Below are 16,390 nucleotides of genomic sequence, written 5' to 3' on the forward strand. Positions count from 1 at the left end.
GAAAGCGGACACCACCCCCAAGAAGAACGCGATACGAGGGCGGAAGGAGTGGATACCGACAAAGAAGAGCGATGTGGCCCCGACGCGGCTACTCTCAAGAGCCGATGGAACGATCACAACGAATGAGAACGTACAGGGGAAATTACTGGACGAACGTCCCGAACGACATAACCCCCCGACAGAATGGGAGAGGACAGCAACAGTCCTACCCACACTGGAACAAGGCACACACCGTACACCACACCCGTACACAAGAGTACCCGTACCACCACCGCCCCTATCTCTGCAACCAAGATCCCAATCCAAAGGAGCAACATATAATGCCACCAGACGCGGCCCTGACCCAGCGAGACCGTTTCCGCCACCCACCGGCACAAGAAGCCCAACGACCGGGTATACCGCCGCACCTCTGGCAAGATATAGAACAGTGGCCACCAATCGACCCGGCAAGCGGACGCCTAGACCAGCCAACCACATCCAACCAAACATGGGGATGGAACGATCAGACATACTTGGAAGCCCAATCACACCATCCAAATGCAGAGTCGCACAGTTGGACAAACAACGTAGGTGCCCCATAATTTCCCCACCCGGCCCAACAAACAACTGCCTAGAGCTACTCGGGGACCGCGCATTGCACAGAGCAAACAAGAACGGTAGAAGGAGAAACCGCTACAGAAGGAACAAACAAGGAAGCCACAAGGAAATAAACCTGGTCGCCCTTAACATCCAGGGAGGCTCAAGATTGAAATGGGAGGAGCTGCAGGCAAATGTGATCCAACAAGACACGCTTGTATGCGCACTGACAGAGACCCACCTACGAAACCAAGAGACCCCGCTCCTAAGTGCAGCCTGGGGCTGGATAGGACGAAATAGAAATACAGGAGACAAGAAAGGAGGAGGCGTTGGCTTTATGTACAGACGACAACTTGTGAAACCAGTAAAGACAAAGAGCTGTAGAGAACACATGTGGGCGTCTTTCCAGACGAACGATGGCGCAGCTTTCACACTTGGAGTGGCGTATATGGCAACAGGGCCCGGGAACGCTGCGTGGAACGAGCCGCTGTACAACTGCCTTCAACAAGACCTAGCTGAATTCGAACACAGCCAACCGGGAGATCGCGTCATTCTAATGGGCGACTTCAACTGCCACCTCTTTGAACTAGATGGACATGAATCAGCATCCCAACTCAGAACTTTGGCGGAAGGGAATGATTTATCAATCCTAAACCTCGATCCAGAATGCAGTGGCCAAGCAACGTGGTCAAGGGGAACCCAATCGTCCACCATCGACTACGTTCTAGTAAATAAAGCCTGCCGGACGGCCCCTAATATGGTCCAGCTGACAATACAGGAAGACGGCACTTTTAACTGTGGCAGCGACCACAATCAACTACAGCTCTCAATGTCCAAGAGAACTCCACCAGACAACCTACCACCCGGACGGAACCTATATGGGGTACCCAAAAAACAAAGATGGAAGACGATGGACGAAGCAGCACTGGAAAAATTCGCGGACGCGCTCGAAGATCAAATAGCAGAATTGACAGATGTGAAATACGAAAACGTCATAAACCAAATCGAAATAACCGCGTCCCGCACAGTGGGGAAAACCTCGTGCAAAAGGGCTGTCAGGAAAAGGAGGAACCAACCCTGGTTTGATGGAGAGATCAAATCGGCCATCAGACTGCGACAAGAACTTAACAGAGTCCGAAGACATACAGCCAAAACAAAGGTTGGATACCTGGAGGCAGACCGAGCATACAAGGAACAAAAGACGAGAGTGAAGGCCTTGGTATCCGAGAAAATTGAAAAGTTCCAGAAACAAGTCTCAACAAAAATAACTGAAAGCGGGAGAAGAGTGGGAGCAGCGCTGTGGAGGTACATAGCTAACATCGAACCACAAGAACAAGAGGACAGAATTATGTCACTACGAGACGAAGCTAACAACATCCTCACATCACGTAGTCAAATTGAAGAACACATGACGAATTACTACATCACCCTACAGAACAACCTCCTAGGAAGGCGAGCATCACCAGGTCCCGCCTCCGACACGCGAAACCGACAACATCCGGCCCTCTTACCTGAAATCACAGCAAGAGAACTGGAGATGGGCATAAAGCGTCTAGCCGCAGGGAAAGCAACAGGGCCGGACGACATCCCTAATGAGTTCTTGAGGTCCCTCAAAGACAAGGCACGTGAGGCGATCAGGACATGCTTCAATCACGTCATCTGCACTGGAGAAATCCCACCCCCTTGGAAGGAGGCCGACATAACCCTAATATACAAAGGGAACAATAAGCCCAAGCAAGAGCTCAATTCGTACAGACCAATTGCAATCCAGAGCAATATATATAAGCTATTCGCATCAATTATGACTTCGAGACTACAGAAAGAATGTGACGTATATCTCTCTGAATCACAGAACGGTTTCCGCACCAATCGAAGAACATCAGATAACATCTTCATCCTAACTCAACTGATTGAAGCCTACCAACTACAGGAGAAGGACCTATATCTAGCGTTCCTGGACTTGGAAAAAGCCTATGATGCAGTACCACATAACCTACTAGGAGAGCGAATGCAGGCAGCCGAAATACCTGAAGGTCTGATCACCCTCATACAGAACCTATACAGAGAGATATTCAGTCAATACAATTTGGGCACATTTCGCTCAAACAGGATCGAGCAGGTTGTAGGCCTACGGCAGGGCTGCCCTCTCTCTCCGACCCTCTTCAACATCTTCATAAATGATCTCCTAAAAGAACTTGAGGATACCAAGAAAGGAGTCAGCTTCCAAACCCAGAAGACCAATGGAGAAATCGAAACGACCAACCTATCTTGCTTAGCCTTCGCAGATGACATAGTACTAATATCGGACGACCCTGCCCACATCCAGGACCTCCTAAACATCTGCTCACGTACAGCTGACAGGGATGGCATGCGTTTCAGTCGCGAGAAATCCAACATAATGAATTTCGGCGACATCTCAGCCATGCCAGTTTTCTATCTGCAAGAAACAGAAATACAGCCCACATCCTTATATACCTACCTCGGAATACGGATACAAAACGAGAAAGACTACCTACAGACACCAACATGAAGAGCATCTCCTCCGGAAGATGAACCGGAAAAAAGGACACACATGGCACATAGCGAGACACTCGTTCAACCCGTATGACATAGGCAGACTTCATTGGAAGACCACTGCCGTTCCTGTTGCAACGTACGCCAACGACGTAATTTGCCTCCGCAAGAACACGGTCGACCAACTGGAGCGCCAACAAAGGGAAGTGGGTAGATGGCTCCTCCAAGGATCTTTCGCCACACCCAACCCAGCTGTTGAAGGGGAACTAGGCTGGTCCACGTTCTCGTATCGCGAAGCCCGATCAAAAACGCGGTTTCTTGGAAGACTAATACATGGACCAGACCTGGCGTACACCACTCGCCTCTTTCGCTACCTCCGCTTCAGTGGCGTCCGCACTAACTGGATAAAAAAAATGAACCAACTAGACAGGATCTACAGCATCAATACGAAACGGCACACAACAAAGACCGGACGGGAGTGGGATAACATCATCAGGAAGGAGATGAGACTGATAGAGGAGGAGAGATGGCACACATCCACAGCTAAAAAGAAGAGCATGAACCTCTACAGTTACAACAAGCGCACACCAGCACCAGAAAGATTCTACCGAGGAGACAGGGCCAGCGGCCTCCTCTTTCAGGCTCGAACTGGTTCCCTCCTGACAAGGAAGAGACGAAGCGAGCTCTTTGACACAGACAACGCCCACTGTCTCCTATGCGATACTGGTCAGGACGAAGACATACGACACATAGTCTTGGTTTGCCCGGCGCTACAGGAGACGAGAGACCGCCTACCAGAGGCCCTTGAAACAGCACTGGGTTTTACTCCCGAGTGTGCAGTGGAAACAATCACCGCCACAAAAAGACATCTCATCGCGTGGGAGAAGGCAACGGCCAAAACCAATGAACGGACCAGAACACACGACCAGACCAACACTAACCCGGAAGATGACCAAACAAACGCGGACCAACACACCATCTCAGTCAATCCACAGCGGCAGAGGGAAATTGCGACGACAGGCAACGCCCCAAGCGACCAGAACGAAAAGGAATCCCACAACGCGCCGATAACGCTCACCCAGCCCAGGCGGATTACTGGCCATTGCATCGGTGCGTCGGCCTAACGTGGCAACGCCCACCGTCGGGCAAGCGCGTGCTCCCGACGCACGGTCTGAAGTGGTCAGTAAGGCCACCGTCGTCTGCTGGGTAGGCGAGCCTCGCCAGCGCGAGGAGCAATGACGCTACTCTCGATGGCAGACGCAAGCCTGTCAAGCAAAAAGCCTAAATTTGACGACATTAACTTACTTTGTATTTACCTCTAAGAAATATAAATTTTGTTACAGCGTGGAAAGAAACCTTCTTGCACATACTTCGCTAGATGAGCACGTAAGACACGAATCAGCCAATGCGAATGCAGTGCAGTGTCGTCTGCTGCCGTCAGCGGCTCGAAGAGAATCCTTCGGTGCTCGGAGCTGTCTCTTTTTCTTTTCACGCGAAACATGTGTTGAGGATTAATTGCGTATTTTATTTTACATTACATTCGTAGAAGACGAGGACGGTGATCTGTGCACTATACGCCGCGTGGAAGATTGCTATATTGACGAGGATAAAGTTATTTGGTGAACTTACGGTGTGCTTGCTGAGCTTTTCGAGTGACCTCCTCCTTTTTAGTTGTGCAACTAAACTAAGCAGTTATTCGGGTAAGAGCTCAGGGCGACACACAGCCTGCTGAGGCTTCCAGAGAGTTGCTGGCTACAGCAAGCAGCCAAGCTCAAAATGTGCGGAGCGGCGGGAGATGTCGACGGAGGAGGAGGCAGGTGCCACCATCAATATCGCACCAACTCCTTGAAGAACGAAGGAGAATGGTGGAACAACAAAGGCGGACCGCAGGAAAATCAGGGTTACTAACAATACGGACAATAAAATATGTGCTGGCTCATTCCCGTAGGAACTGGTTCCAATATCACAATATTCTGCGCACAAGCTTCTGCAGAAAAAGCATACAAATGAATAGCGCAAGTATTGCTAGTTTTTTTTTATTGTAGTGTCCAAATATTTCATAAATAAATGAATGTCATGTTTGTGCAAGACGAAGTTAACTTCACAATGGTGGGTTACAAACACACTAACTCAGCTTATGCGGATGATAACATTCCCTACATGGGAAACACTCGATGTCATGTCCATGTTTCCATATACATTCTGTATGTGTATACACGAGGCTTTGGACAGTCGGAAGAAGGGAATAAACTGCTCCTCCGACAACCACGTGAAGACATCGTTGTGAACACGAAATGTCCTCGTTGACTTCACTGAAGCGGCTCCTTGTTCCACTAGAAACGCGCACACAAGCGCCGTTTTCAACGACGAACATCGCAGCGTTTTGCGTCGGCTGACCTCCTCGCCCAATGGCTACGAACGCCACACGCCCAGCGACGGTGGCAGGCTGCGAGTAAGGTCACTACTTCCTTCTCACGACGAAGCGGGTCACGTGCAGCACGCGTTACTATGGAGACGACGCTGCGCTACGCACCGACAAGTGGCCAGTAATCCGCATCTATCGACGGAGCCTCGAAACACAACGCACAACGACGCCTAGAAGACGGAGGATGTTTACCAGCTAGGTGGAATCCTGTGGAACAGTGACCACGTGTCTCCAATTTTTATGTTGTTTCTGTGTTGTCCTTTGCCTGTGGCTCGCGTGCGAAGCCCGCCCTGATTCCAAAGGGTTTAGGCAACCTGAACCTGAACCTGAACCCGGGAAAGGAGTAACACCGTTTCGTAAACCACGGTAAACGGGGTGTGTGTAGTAAAAACGTTGCTATCTGACGCGTCCGAAAATAATAAGCGCATTCTTTTCACTTGCACTGGACTGCACTACTGGACTCCACGAGACGGGTTTTTGGGAGCTGCACTTTCCAGCTGAAATGAACTTTATTAGTAGTGCCTTTCTTTTCAACAGGAAAGTGCAGCACGCGAATAACCCAGTTCAGATCCGGTGCAGGAGGTGCAAGCGAAAAGAATACACCTAATGATGAAAAGGAAGATGAGGTACTCTAAGTTTGGTGGCGGCGTCCCCGAGTAGTTTGCCCGCGGACGCAGAATGCTGCTCAAGGGAAGGAAGATAGATTGATAGAACAATCCTGGGCAGACTTAACAGGGATCTCAGTTTAGACTATCCGAGTCTCCTGCTTCCTCCTCAAAGTTGCAGAAATGCATGGCTGTCAGCCTGCTTTGACTCGTCTCATCACGTCCACATCGAGTTTCCTCCCCAGATACAAGTATCCGTGTTTATAGTAGCCGATCTGATAATTGAGGATAATGTTCTGCACAGCATTATCAAGATGATTGAGTGTTGGCTTGAGTCCAGGGGCGGTCCCAGCGAAGTACTTTGGGCGGGGCGACGTCTGCGAGCCTTTAGTCAGTCGCTATCCATTTGGCTGCGAGGGGTTCTGGACACTGGCTCAACCTTTTCTCGCACGAAATCCTATCACTGGTAATCCATTTTAGGTATAGTGCCCAGCATAAAGCCTGTTGTACTCTACCTGGACCGCATTCATGTCGACCTAGCTAGCATCCTATGTATCATGTCATCCTAGCTAGCTAGGTCCCGTCTGTTGTGTGCTGCGGTCAGCGGGAAGGATTGGTATGCTAGACGATGGGAAGTCTTATGAGTAACAACTTTGGGGGTGCGCCCTCTTCGCTTTCCTTGAGTGTGTCACAGGGAGAGAGGCGAAAACTAGACCAGGCTATGCTTTTGGGGGGAGGGGGGCGACCGCCCCCAACGCCCTCCCCCCTTGGGACCGCCACTGCTTGAGTTGCTGGACACATCATTGGTACTTCGAATTCATTTAGTCATTCAAAATCTATTGGATAACCAGCTTCTAGATTTTACAGTACTTCTGCTACAGCTAGCTCTTGACACTGGGCGATTCCACGCGAAATCATCCAGCGGACCTGCTCGGCCCTCACAAAACTATCGCGAATTTTTACGAAAATTTTTTTAGCAGTCCCTAATAGTGCAAAACGACACACCACGAAACATTTCTTCCCAAATATCAATGTGGCGGGTGCTACACACGAGCAAAGTTCGCAGCACTGGCGAAAACCGTGCCTGGCGTGAACGGCAGCTGCGGCTCATAGAAAGCACCTAGAACTGTGCGGTTTTCTTTTGCGTATAGAGGAAACCATGCTTTACACGGCGCTCAAATCCAGGTTGTCGTGCTGTAATCGGTGCTGGTATACAAAGGCCGGAAGTTTCGCAATTTTCCTCCTACTTCGCGATTTTTTGTGGAAAATCAAACCATTAAATTTTAATGAATATTTTTTTCCTGTCAAGGCCCTAAGGAATACTTCAACAGGAAAAATCGCCAGACACGTAACTTTCATAGTCATTGCAGGAAAAAAAGAGGAAGTATGCGATTTTTCAAAAATTCGCTACAATCGAGCGTAAAACACGCAATGAAGAGGTCGGAAGAGACGCCTGAAACCAAAACAGTTTTATAGAACGAGCCTTCCTCTACAACATATTAAAAAATCTCGAGGGTGTTTTTTCGTATACAGGAGAAAATAATTTTTTTGTAGTAGAGGGTATTACGACCACAGTGACCCACGTTGCATGTGTCCAGTGGGGTGCTATACTTGTTTCTTGGGCTCCTGTTTTAATTCCTATGATTTTCACTTTTTCTCTGGTCTGGTTGGGTTTTAATGAGCAAGCAATATGCTGTGGTACAGACTTCTGCAAGGTTACCATAGCCTTTGCTTCTGTAGCATAACACGCGTATTGCAATCCTGGGTGGTTAAGTTTATGGCATTGTTTCCGGTGTGCACGGTGCCGGCAACGGAGATTGGGGATTAGCGGTGATGGGCAGGTCTAAGTAATACTTTTTGTCGTGTGAGCTAAAGCCCTGCGGGGATGAGCTTTTTCACATCCGCAGCCTATCCGAAAAATCCGCGTCTCCCACGGCACGCAGCAATAGTTCAGTTTCTATGCTCGATATATCAGGCCAATTTTCCAGGAAATAAACGTTCCCGTCAGCACAAAGCAGAAAAAAAAAAAGAAACAAAAAAAAAAAGCTGTCACCAAACTTCATCCACACGGGCGACTTCCTCTCTCTCGTTCCGACAGTGAAAACCCCGGAGCGGCATAGCTTTTTAGCGAGGACAGGTCCTGAGCGTCCATGATGCTACCAAAGGATACACGACAGCAAGTACAGATTTAGCTTCCACGAAAGATTATACGGCACCAAGCACAGCAACACATTTTGCACCAAACGGGATAAGTAGAGTTTATTGCAAGTGAAACGCAAGATCGGCGCCGAACGCGCACCTCGACTCGAGACGCCAGAGCCAGAGATCTCTCTCAGATGCGCGAGCTGCTTTCGTACACCTTGTACTCTATCTTCTGTACCTAGTGTGAAGCAAACTGATGGCGCAATCTCGCGGTTTATCCGAGTCTGACCCGCTCCTGATCCGGCGCCATCCACGTCCGATCCGCAGATCACAACAAGCGTCCATATTTCATCCGAACCCAAAAGTTTCTTGCGGATATCCGCGGGTATAGGCTTCCATACACGAGTGGTGCGAGGCTTTATATAGCTGTGAGCCTCACTGGAACCTAGGAATCCCATGTCATCATCACTTCCTCATTTATTGTTGTTGTTGTTGTTGGAACCTAGGACAGCATGGACGATGAACCACCACCACGAGTCCGTCGTTTCCAGTACTGCCATGTAAATGACTTTTTTGCACGTTCGTCTTTTCCTCTAGCGTTATAATTTGTTAGACTTTTCGTGGTTAATATTTTTGCTGAATTGTTCAGCATTCAGTTAAAGGAAACTTTCATCAACTGAACCTGCATCTACGCGCCTATAATATTCATACTGGTGAATTGGAACTCCACAGCGCTCAACTGGAGCCATGTTCCTTTGGTCCGGGTGGCTGTCATATTGAAAACCAACCAGAAAAAAAAAATCAGAAATACGAATAATTAAAACGGGAGCCCAAGAAACAAATATAGCACCCCGCCGGATACATGCAATGTGGGTCAGTGGCCGTAATACCCTCTACTACAAAAAAACTATTTTCTAGAGTATACGAAAAAACACCCTCGAGATTTTTTAATATGTTGTAGAGGAAGGCTCATTCTATAAAACTGCATTGGTTTCAGGCGTCTCTTCCGACCTCTTCATTGCGTGTTTTACGCTCGATTGTAGCGAATTTTGGAAAAATCGCATACTTCCTCTTTTTTTCCTGCAATGACTAGAACAATTACGTGTCTTGCGATTTTTCCTGTTGAAGTATTTCACGAGACCTTATCAGGGAAAAATATTCATTAAAATTTAATGGTTTGATTTTCCACAAAAAAAAATCGCGAAGTAGGAGGAAAATTGCGAAACTTCCGGCCTTTGTATACCAGCACCGATTACAGCACGACAACCTGGATTTGAGCGCCGTGTAAAGCATGGTTTCCTCTATACGCAAAAGAAAACCGCACAGTTCTAGGTGCTTTCTATGAGCCGCAGCTGCCGTTCACGCCAGGCACGGTTTTCGCCAGTGCTGCGAACTTTGCTCGTGTGTAGCACCCGCCACATTGATATTTGGGAAGAAATGTTTCGTGGTGTGTCGTTTTGCACTATTAGGGACTGCTAAAAAAATTTTCGTAAAAATTCGCGATAGTTTTGTGAGGGCCGAGCGGGTCCGCTGGATGATTTCGCGTGGAACCGCCCCACTGCAAGATATCTCGTGAAGCCCCACACCATGGAGAACAAAGCCTGAGCTTGGACACCAAAGAAAGAAAGACGAGTCAGGCAACAGCTTCGTCGGTCTCGTCTCTGGTCATTTGCTGCCCAACCTCAGGCTTTGATCTCCATGGATCTCGTCCACCAGCTGGCCTGTGTCTATGGCGTCCTCTCCGAAGCCTGCCAGCATAATTTTCATGACACAAGAAACGACTACCATCCTTGTCTCCGACTTTCCTTCCCTTAGACACAGTGTTGCGTATCTGCAACACGGCTGTCTCTGGTACTTCGCTAGCACCTTGGTGTCATGTTTTGGCCCCATATGAGACGCCACAGCAATAGTTGTTGATCAGTACGAAGGGCTTAGTGGTTACAAATATTGCTGCAACATATTCGAAAATTATCAATCTTCCTTCCCAATTAAGTCTGTACCACGACCTACTGGATTATAATGACTATGTCATAATCGGCAACCCCTGTACAAGGAGCCAGTCTGCACGATCCACTACTCATCAGCCCGCGAGAGCTATATCAGGATTGGAGAATGGAAATATGAATATTGAACGCAGAGAAGCGGACGTACGACTACCGTAGCAGACAACAGCTCTATGAAAACTCGTAGGAGGATGATGATGATAATCAAGTTTAGAATTAAACATCTTCCATGGGACATCTACCACTCGTACAAAAATACTAAGGTAAAGCTGAAGTACGAAGTATTGCAGAAGTTGAAGCAATAACTGGGTCTACGTGTAGCGCCACCGCTAGCTTCCAAGGGGTGCCTATGACACGGTCGTTTTAATCTAGTAGGTCGTGGTCTGTACGTTTGGGACCGGAAAGACAGTCACGAAATTGGAAGTAATTTGAAATGCTCATAACTTCAAAAGAGGGCACGAATGTAGTCGGTCGCCCAACAATCACTGCACATAGCACGTGTCGCAGCAAAGCAAATTAGGTGTCAAACGATTCATATGGACGAGCTCTAACGTTACGTGTACTTCAAATATAAAAGATGTTCACATGGGAATGTTACACACCGAAGTTTGGATTTTCTGTCAATTTCGGCTTATACAAGATGAAAGTATAACTAAAATCAAAGAAAACTTGCTCTACGGGGAAGAGCAGGCTCCAAGAAATGTAAAAAGATGCCACTCGGTGTTGCAGGACGTTCTGCAGTAGACTGAAAGAAAAGGGAGTGGCTCACACTAACAGCAAGATTACATCACCAAGGCCATCGACGTAGTTCCGTAGGCCGTAGTCCTATATCAAACCCCAATGGCAGAGACCTCGAACACAGCCACCGCCATTATTTCTTTGCATCACAGGTGGACAAGCCTGCTTAATCAGAAAAAAACTTGTGCCACATTGATCGGAAGCGTTGCGTTGCAATGGAAAGCCCATATGTACAATGAAAATCCCTTCTCTTTACAGCACGGTGAAGACTTGTACATTTATATACCAGATATCAATGCCTACAAGATGAATTCCAAAAGCTACATGAGCTACGACACTGCTGTCGACATGGAAGAGTTCGGAGCTTTAGTCAAGAAAATGTTACGCTTGTACCACGTAACATCCAAGACGTTTGAGCTAAACAATGCTCCAACTTCTCTTTAGCACAGCCATACTTTTGTACATTCATATTTTAATAAAACAGCCCACTGTTCTGTCCCTTTACATACGAGCCTGTACACTGTCATTGTTTGTAACCACAGAAAACTATCGATGATGGAACGGATTACAGTGCCACATTCACAAAGAGTACACACACATGCTTCCCTTAATGGTATGTAAGAAGGCTTTGTGGCTCCATTTCAAAGTTGTCAATGTCCGTTTGAAGCTCCTCAGAATAAATATAAGGTGTAGAAGAAATGAAGCTCTTAATTACAGCTAGGGGGCAGACTATGTGCAACAGGTCTACAGGTGTTCAGGCCGCACCAGAGGAATCTGTACGCACAATGGTCCAACACACAACTGTGGCACCGCCATGTGTCTGCGGAACAGACGTGACTAATGTGTCTGGCATTGCACTCCGCCACCTCTAGGATGGAAGTGGTCTTCATCATCATCATAGGCCTCCCTCTGGTGATGCTGGCGCTGCCTTCGTGCTTCTTGTTCAGGATCGAGGTCCAAAAGAACAACCTGTGTGCACAAAAACGTGTGGAAATATTCTATAAGCATCATTACAAAGTCAATTTTTACAGCTCATTATGAGGTACTGTGTAAGCAAAGCCGAAGGTAACAGACAATACAGGGTGTATCCAGGCGTGGGGATGTGTTTCCCACTTCCCTACATCACTGTGCAGTTTGCTGGAGGAATTAAACTTGATTTACAGCAATGAAACGCACTGCAGTTAGGGAAGGCCACCCAAAAAGAAGTACTGTATTCTCTCGGTCACACCTAGGCGTTCAATGCAACGAATGAAAAGGGTTTTCAGGAAACACATTCTGTTAGTTTACCTGCGAGATATAATGTTACATATTCCACTCAATATCCATGCCAACACAATGGTGCCACTGCATCCCAGACTGACGAAATATTGTCCTGGTCATCAGGCATCACTCACATCCAAAACCACTGTTGCAAACTGAAAATCTCAGTCCCTCAGCCCTAGCCACATTCTCATCGAGCCAGGCACATCCCAAACATCCGCGTACATTGTATCGCCACGGTCGTGAACAGACATTGTCGACATGACTGTCTAGGTGCTGTAGCAGCCACCAAAGCAATGGAATATGGGGAAAGACAGACAAAAGACTCAACCCTCACAACACCCAGGTGCTTACTGTGACTAAAGAACGACCGTTGAGGAAAAGGCACCGGCCGCAGGATTCGGACCCACATCCTCCATTATGGTGACAAGGGGGTAGCGAGCATGGCGTGGCTGGCAATATCTCCGACCAGGAATTAGAGGGTGTGGATTCAATCCTACCACCTGCCTTTTCAACTGCCATTCTTTGATGTACAACATTTTTAATCTCGAACTTTGATAGGACGATCACTCTCACTATCTTTGTTCAAGTTCGTTGTCACAGTAACACTGAAATTTTTCATTTACTGTGGCAATGCAATGTTAAACACACAGACATCTACGATATGCCTAGGTCGATGGGAGCCTGGATGAGGTTGTCTACGGTTTGGCTCTGCGACTTGAAACAATGCAAGAGCAGTGCCGCATATGCTGTGTGCAGACTGACTCATTTACCTGCAGGTAGGCAGTAGAAGTAAGCAGACATATCTTAAAGGAGTACAGAGGGCCATCCCAAAAAATTTCAGATTAAGACATCTGATGAAAGTGCGTGTGTCATTATATCGAATAGCGCGAAAGGTTTTGATCTGTGCAATTTGTTTCCCAAAAAAAAAACTCACATAAACATAGCTCCGCGCCTTCACCCTTAACTCGCCACTCCAGCTATAACGAGGATGAGGAGGTATGATGGCACGTCACCGATGACGGCATAAGGGGACTCGTTCTGGTATGCCGGTCAGTGGGGGTCAGCGCCTTGTCCCCTTGCCGCCGTAAACCCGTTTTGCCAGTTTTCCCGGAGAATTGGGGATAGAAGGAGCGGCCGAAGCATTACCGAGCAAGGAGAAAGGCTTTATCAGAACCCCGAACAGCCGAGTAGCAGACAACATTTCTCTAGGCCAATCAGCGAGCATTCTCCGTATAGCATCAGCGCGAGGTTCCAGGCAGATCACAGGCTGGTACTGCTCTTCGCCACCGTTGCACACTGTCGCTTTTTGCGGTGTATTTTAAATTCAATTTCTGCGATAATTATGACTCTGTGGTGTAAATTACTTCGCATGGTGCATCTTACTGGCCTACTTCACAGTTTTATAGGCAGAAAACTGGGTGTTAAAAATGACTTCTGTGCTACTTTAAAAGTAGTTAGTAGTAGGCCGCTTTTAAAATGTCTCGCTTTTAAAAATTTACTACAACACTGCCCGCATCTGGTTCAAAAACGGTATTCCCATACATTTTGGCCATTACCAGGAAAAAAAAACTGCATGTAGTATTTTCCCATAAAAGGTAAGAAGGTAAATATGGATATCTAGAGCGCTTTCTTAAATCCAGTATGAAGCAGCAAATTCTGTTTGTGGTTATGTCTACACAAACTGCTTATCTCAATCCACTGCACATAATGCTAATGAATAGTGGTAAGCTGTAGTGGTAATAGTGGTAATGAACATTGGATATAAATATTCTGTGTTGCAATGACAACCCCCAGAAAGTACCACAGGTTACAGTGTGACGGAGGTGTTCCAATCACACAGTAAAATTACGTACCTCTTCTGCGTTGTCTGGGATCATGCACTCCTGTCGTGGAGGCAGGAGACTCTCCAGCTTTCCAATAACGCTGGGATCAATGCGGGATGGGAAGTTCACCATGAACTGCACTATGAGCTTTCCTTTTTCAAATGGGTTGCGGTACTGGGGCATCCCCTCATTCAAAATGCATTTCACTGCTCCGTTCTTCACAACCTCACCTAGAAATGGAAATGGGTGCGTGTCAGTGAAAGTGCACCAGCTTGAGGCCTACCTGGACACTACAAACTTAGCACTACACCTTCACAGAACAAAGATTACCTGGTAAATTGGTTATGACGAGGGTACGGTTATCGAGCATCTTGATAGTTTTTTGAAACCCGCACAGTGCTTCAGTGAGGGAAAGTTCCATCCGCATTATGAGGTCCGTGCGACTCCGCTTGAACACTTCATGCTCTTTCTCATCCAGAACAACAATGATGTCTCCAGCTTCCAAGCCAGGCTCTTGGTCTCCCTCCCCAGCAAATGTGACTTTCTGACCATCCTCCATACCTGCGTCGCGCAACATGCCAATGGGCACAAGGTGGCGAGGGACCAAAACCAGCTCGCAAGAAACAGAAGCAACATACCTTTGTCTATGTGCACCTCGATGATCTTGCGCTCCCTGACAACCTTTTTGCCATTGCAGTTTTTACAACGATCCTTGGGGTTGATGCGTTCACCCTCGCCCCCACAGTCTTGACAGGTCGTTTGGATGTGCTGCACCATACCGGGAACCAGCTGCTGAACGCGAACAGTTACGCCAGACCCTCGGCAAGATGGGCACCTCTCAACAGCTCCCTTACGGCCTCCCCGACCTTTCAAGGAAGGCGAACCAAACGTCAGAAACACGATACAAATGTGACAAATCAATATCATCGGAATTCAAACTACAAGGTGCAATGTGACACCCCCTAAAATTAACGTACGGTAACTACAGCTTACCTTCGCACTTATCACAGATGGTGGACCTCTGCACAGACAACTTCCTAACTGCACCATTGTAAAGTTCTTCCAAAGACACACCCAGCTGATGAACAGTGTTCTTGTTGCGGTTACTACGCCCACGGCGGCCCATGCCCCCACCAAAAAACATGTCGAAGAGGTCCATGGGAGAAGAGAATCCGCCTCCACCACCTGAAGCTCCTTCTTTGATGGCCTGTTCTCCGCCTTGGTCATAGATACGTCGTTTTTCTGGATTCGAAAGCACCTCGTATGCTTGGGATATTTGCTTAAACTGCACAAAAGGAAGGAGGTGCGGAAAAGGTAAGAGAACGTTCGCTATGATGATGGCCATTTGGGGTTTGATAACTCGCTATAATGAGCCACAGAAAACGAAGGAAAAACTTCTAATTAGGCTACTTACTCTTTCCCCTTCTGTGGGGTTTTTGTCCGGGTGGTACTTTAAGGCCAACTTTCGGTATGCTTTCTTGAGTTCATCTTGCGTGCAGTTTGGTTTCACTCCGAGCACATCGTAATATCCAGTTTCCTTTACCATCGTGAATCACTATAGAACCAAAATATCTACATTAAGATCCAACTATCGCACATTATAAAGGCCCTCAGCCTTTATCATATCCACCTTCGGTCAACGTGCAACACCTCTCAAACGATAGTTGAAATTACGATCTTGTCCTTATTCCTATTCAAGAACGGTCTGGCTATACTCTCACATTACAGCTTTGATCAGGTACGAAAAAAGCAGGCTTCGTACGAACAGCACCAACCAATGTGTGCGTGCACGGTATCATTCTTTGTCAGCTAGGTATGAAGCAACGCTACGTTGACGCAGAAACCACTGCTCTTGTGAAAACGTGACACCGAGGATCAAGAGCAATACGTATCTGGGACTGTGTGATGTCCTGTTAAACAGGCCAATGCGAAAAAATGACCACCACATTGTTAACTCACTCTGCCGCAAAGAAAACGTGTGCGTAAAAGTTAACCCACGAAAGCACTAACCTTTTACTGTGCACTAAAAAGATGAAGACGGGCTTCCTCACCTGTCTGGCAAACACGATTTCTGCCTGGCTTCCGTTGCTGAAGGCGAGTACAGGAGTTATGAAAGAGCTTAGATATGACGACAGGTCTACAAAAGCCTTTCCTCAAATGAATGACGATCTATGCGAATCCAGAATGTTCTAGGCAGTGTGTCGCTAACGCGAGTCTGCGCATGCGCGCCTTTATCTGCCTGATTCTAACCCTTCTGACACAACTACGTTTAGTAATCTATAGTCTGGCATCCGTTTCGTT

General features: G+C 47.4%; 1 protein-coding gene across 2 annotated transcripts; it reads right to left on the reverse strand.

Moving 5' to 3' along the window:
- Positions 1–11,455: 11,455 nt before the first annotated feature.
- Positions 11,456–16,317, reverse strand: LOC135385924 (dnaJ homolog subfamily A member 1-like). 2 transcript variants are annotated; one of them, XM_064615553.1, is made up of 7 exons: positions 16,100–16,317; positions 15,504–15,644; positions 15,083–15,374; positions 14,728–14,955; positions 14,420–14,650; positions 14,120–14,319; positions 11,456–11,972 (listed from the first exon to the last, which is right to left on the reverse strand). In XM_064615553.1, the coding sequence occupies exons 2-7, from the start codon at positions 15,633–15,635 to the stop codon at positions 11,841–11,843; spliced, it is 1,215 nt and encodes a 404-aa protein (XP_064471623.1). In that variant the 5' UTR covers positions 15,636–15,644; positions 16,100–16,317; the 3' UTR covers positions 11,456–11,840. The 2 variants fall into 2 exon arrangements, with proteins under 2 accessions (XP_064471623.1, XP_064471622.1); XM_064615552.1 differs by having other exon boundaries at positions 16,141–16,316.
- Positions 16,318–16,390: the final 73 nt, after the last annotated feature.

Source organism: Ornithodoros turicata, chromosome 2 (genome assembly GCF_037126465.1).
Source record: "Ornithodoros turicata isolate Travis chromosome 2, ASM3712646v1, whole genome shotgun sequence".
Lineage (NCBI taxonomy): Eukaryota > Metazoa > Arthropoda > Arachnida > Ixodida > Argasidae > Ornithodoros > Ornithodoros turicata.

What these genes read in the sequence shown, in the direction of transcription:
- LOC135385924 (XM_064615553.1), bottom strand. Translation starts at nt 15,635, where the DNA reads ATGGTAAAGGAAACTGGATATTACGATGTGCTCGGAGTGAAACCAAAC. An exon ending in CGAGGTGCACATAGACAAAG is followed by an intron (nt 14,651 to 14,727) that starts GTATGTTGCTTC and finishes TGCGCGACGCAG; the next exon opens with GTATGGAGGATGGTCAGAAA. An exon ending in CGTCATAACCAATTTACCAG is followed by an intron (nt 14,320 to 14,419) that starts GTAATCTTTGTT and finishes TTCCATTTCTAG; the next exon opens with GTGAGGTTGTGAAGAACGGA.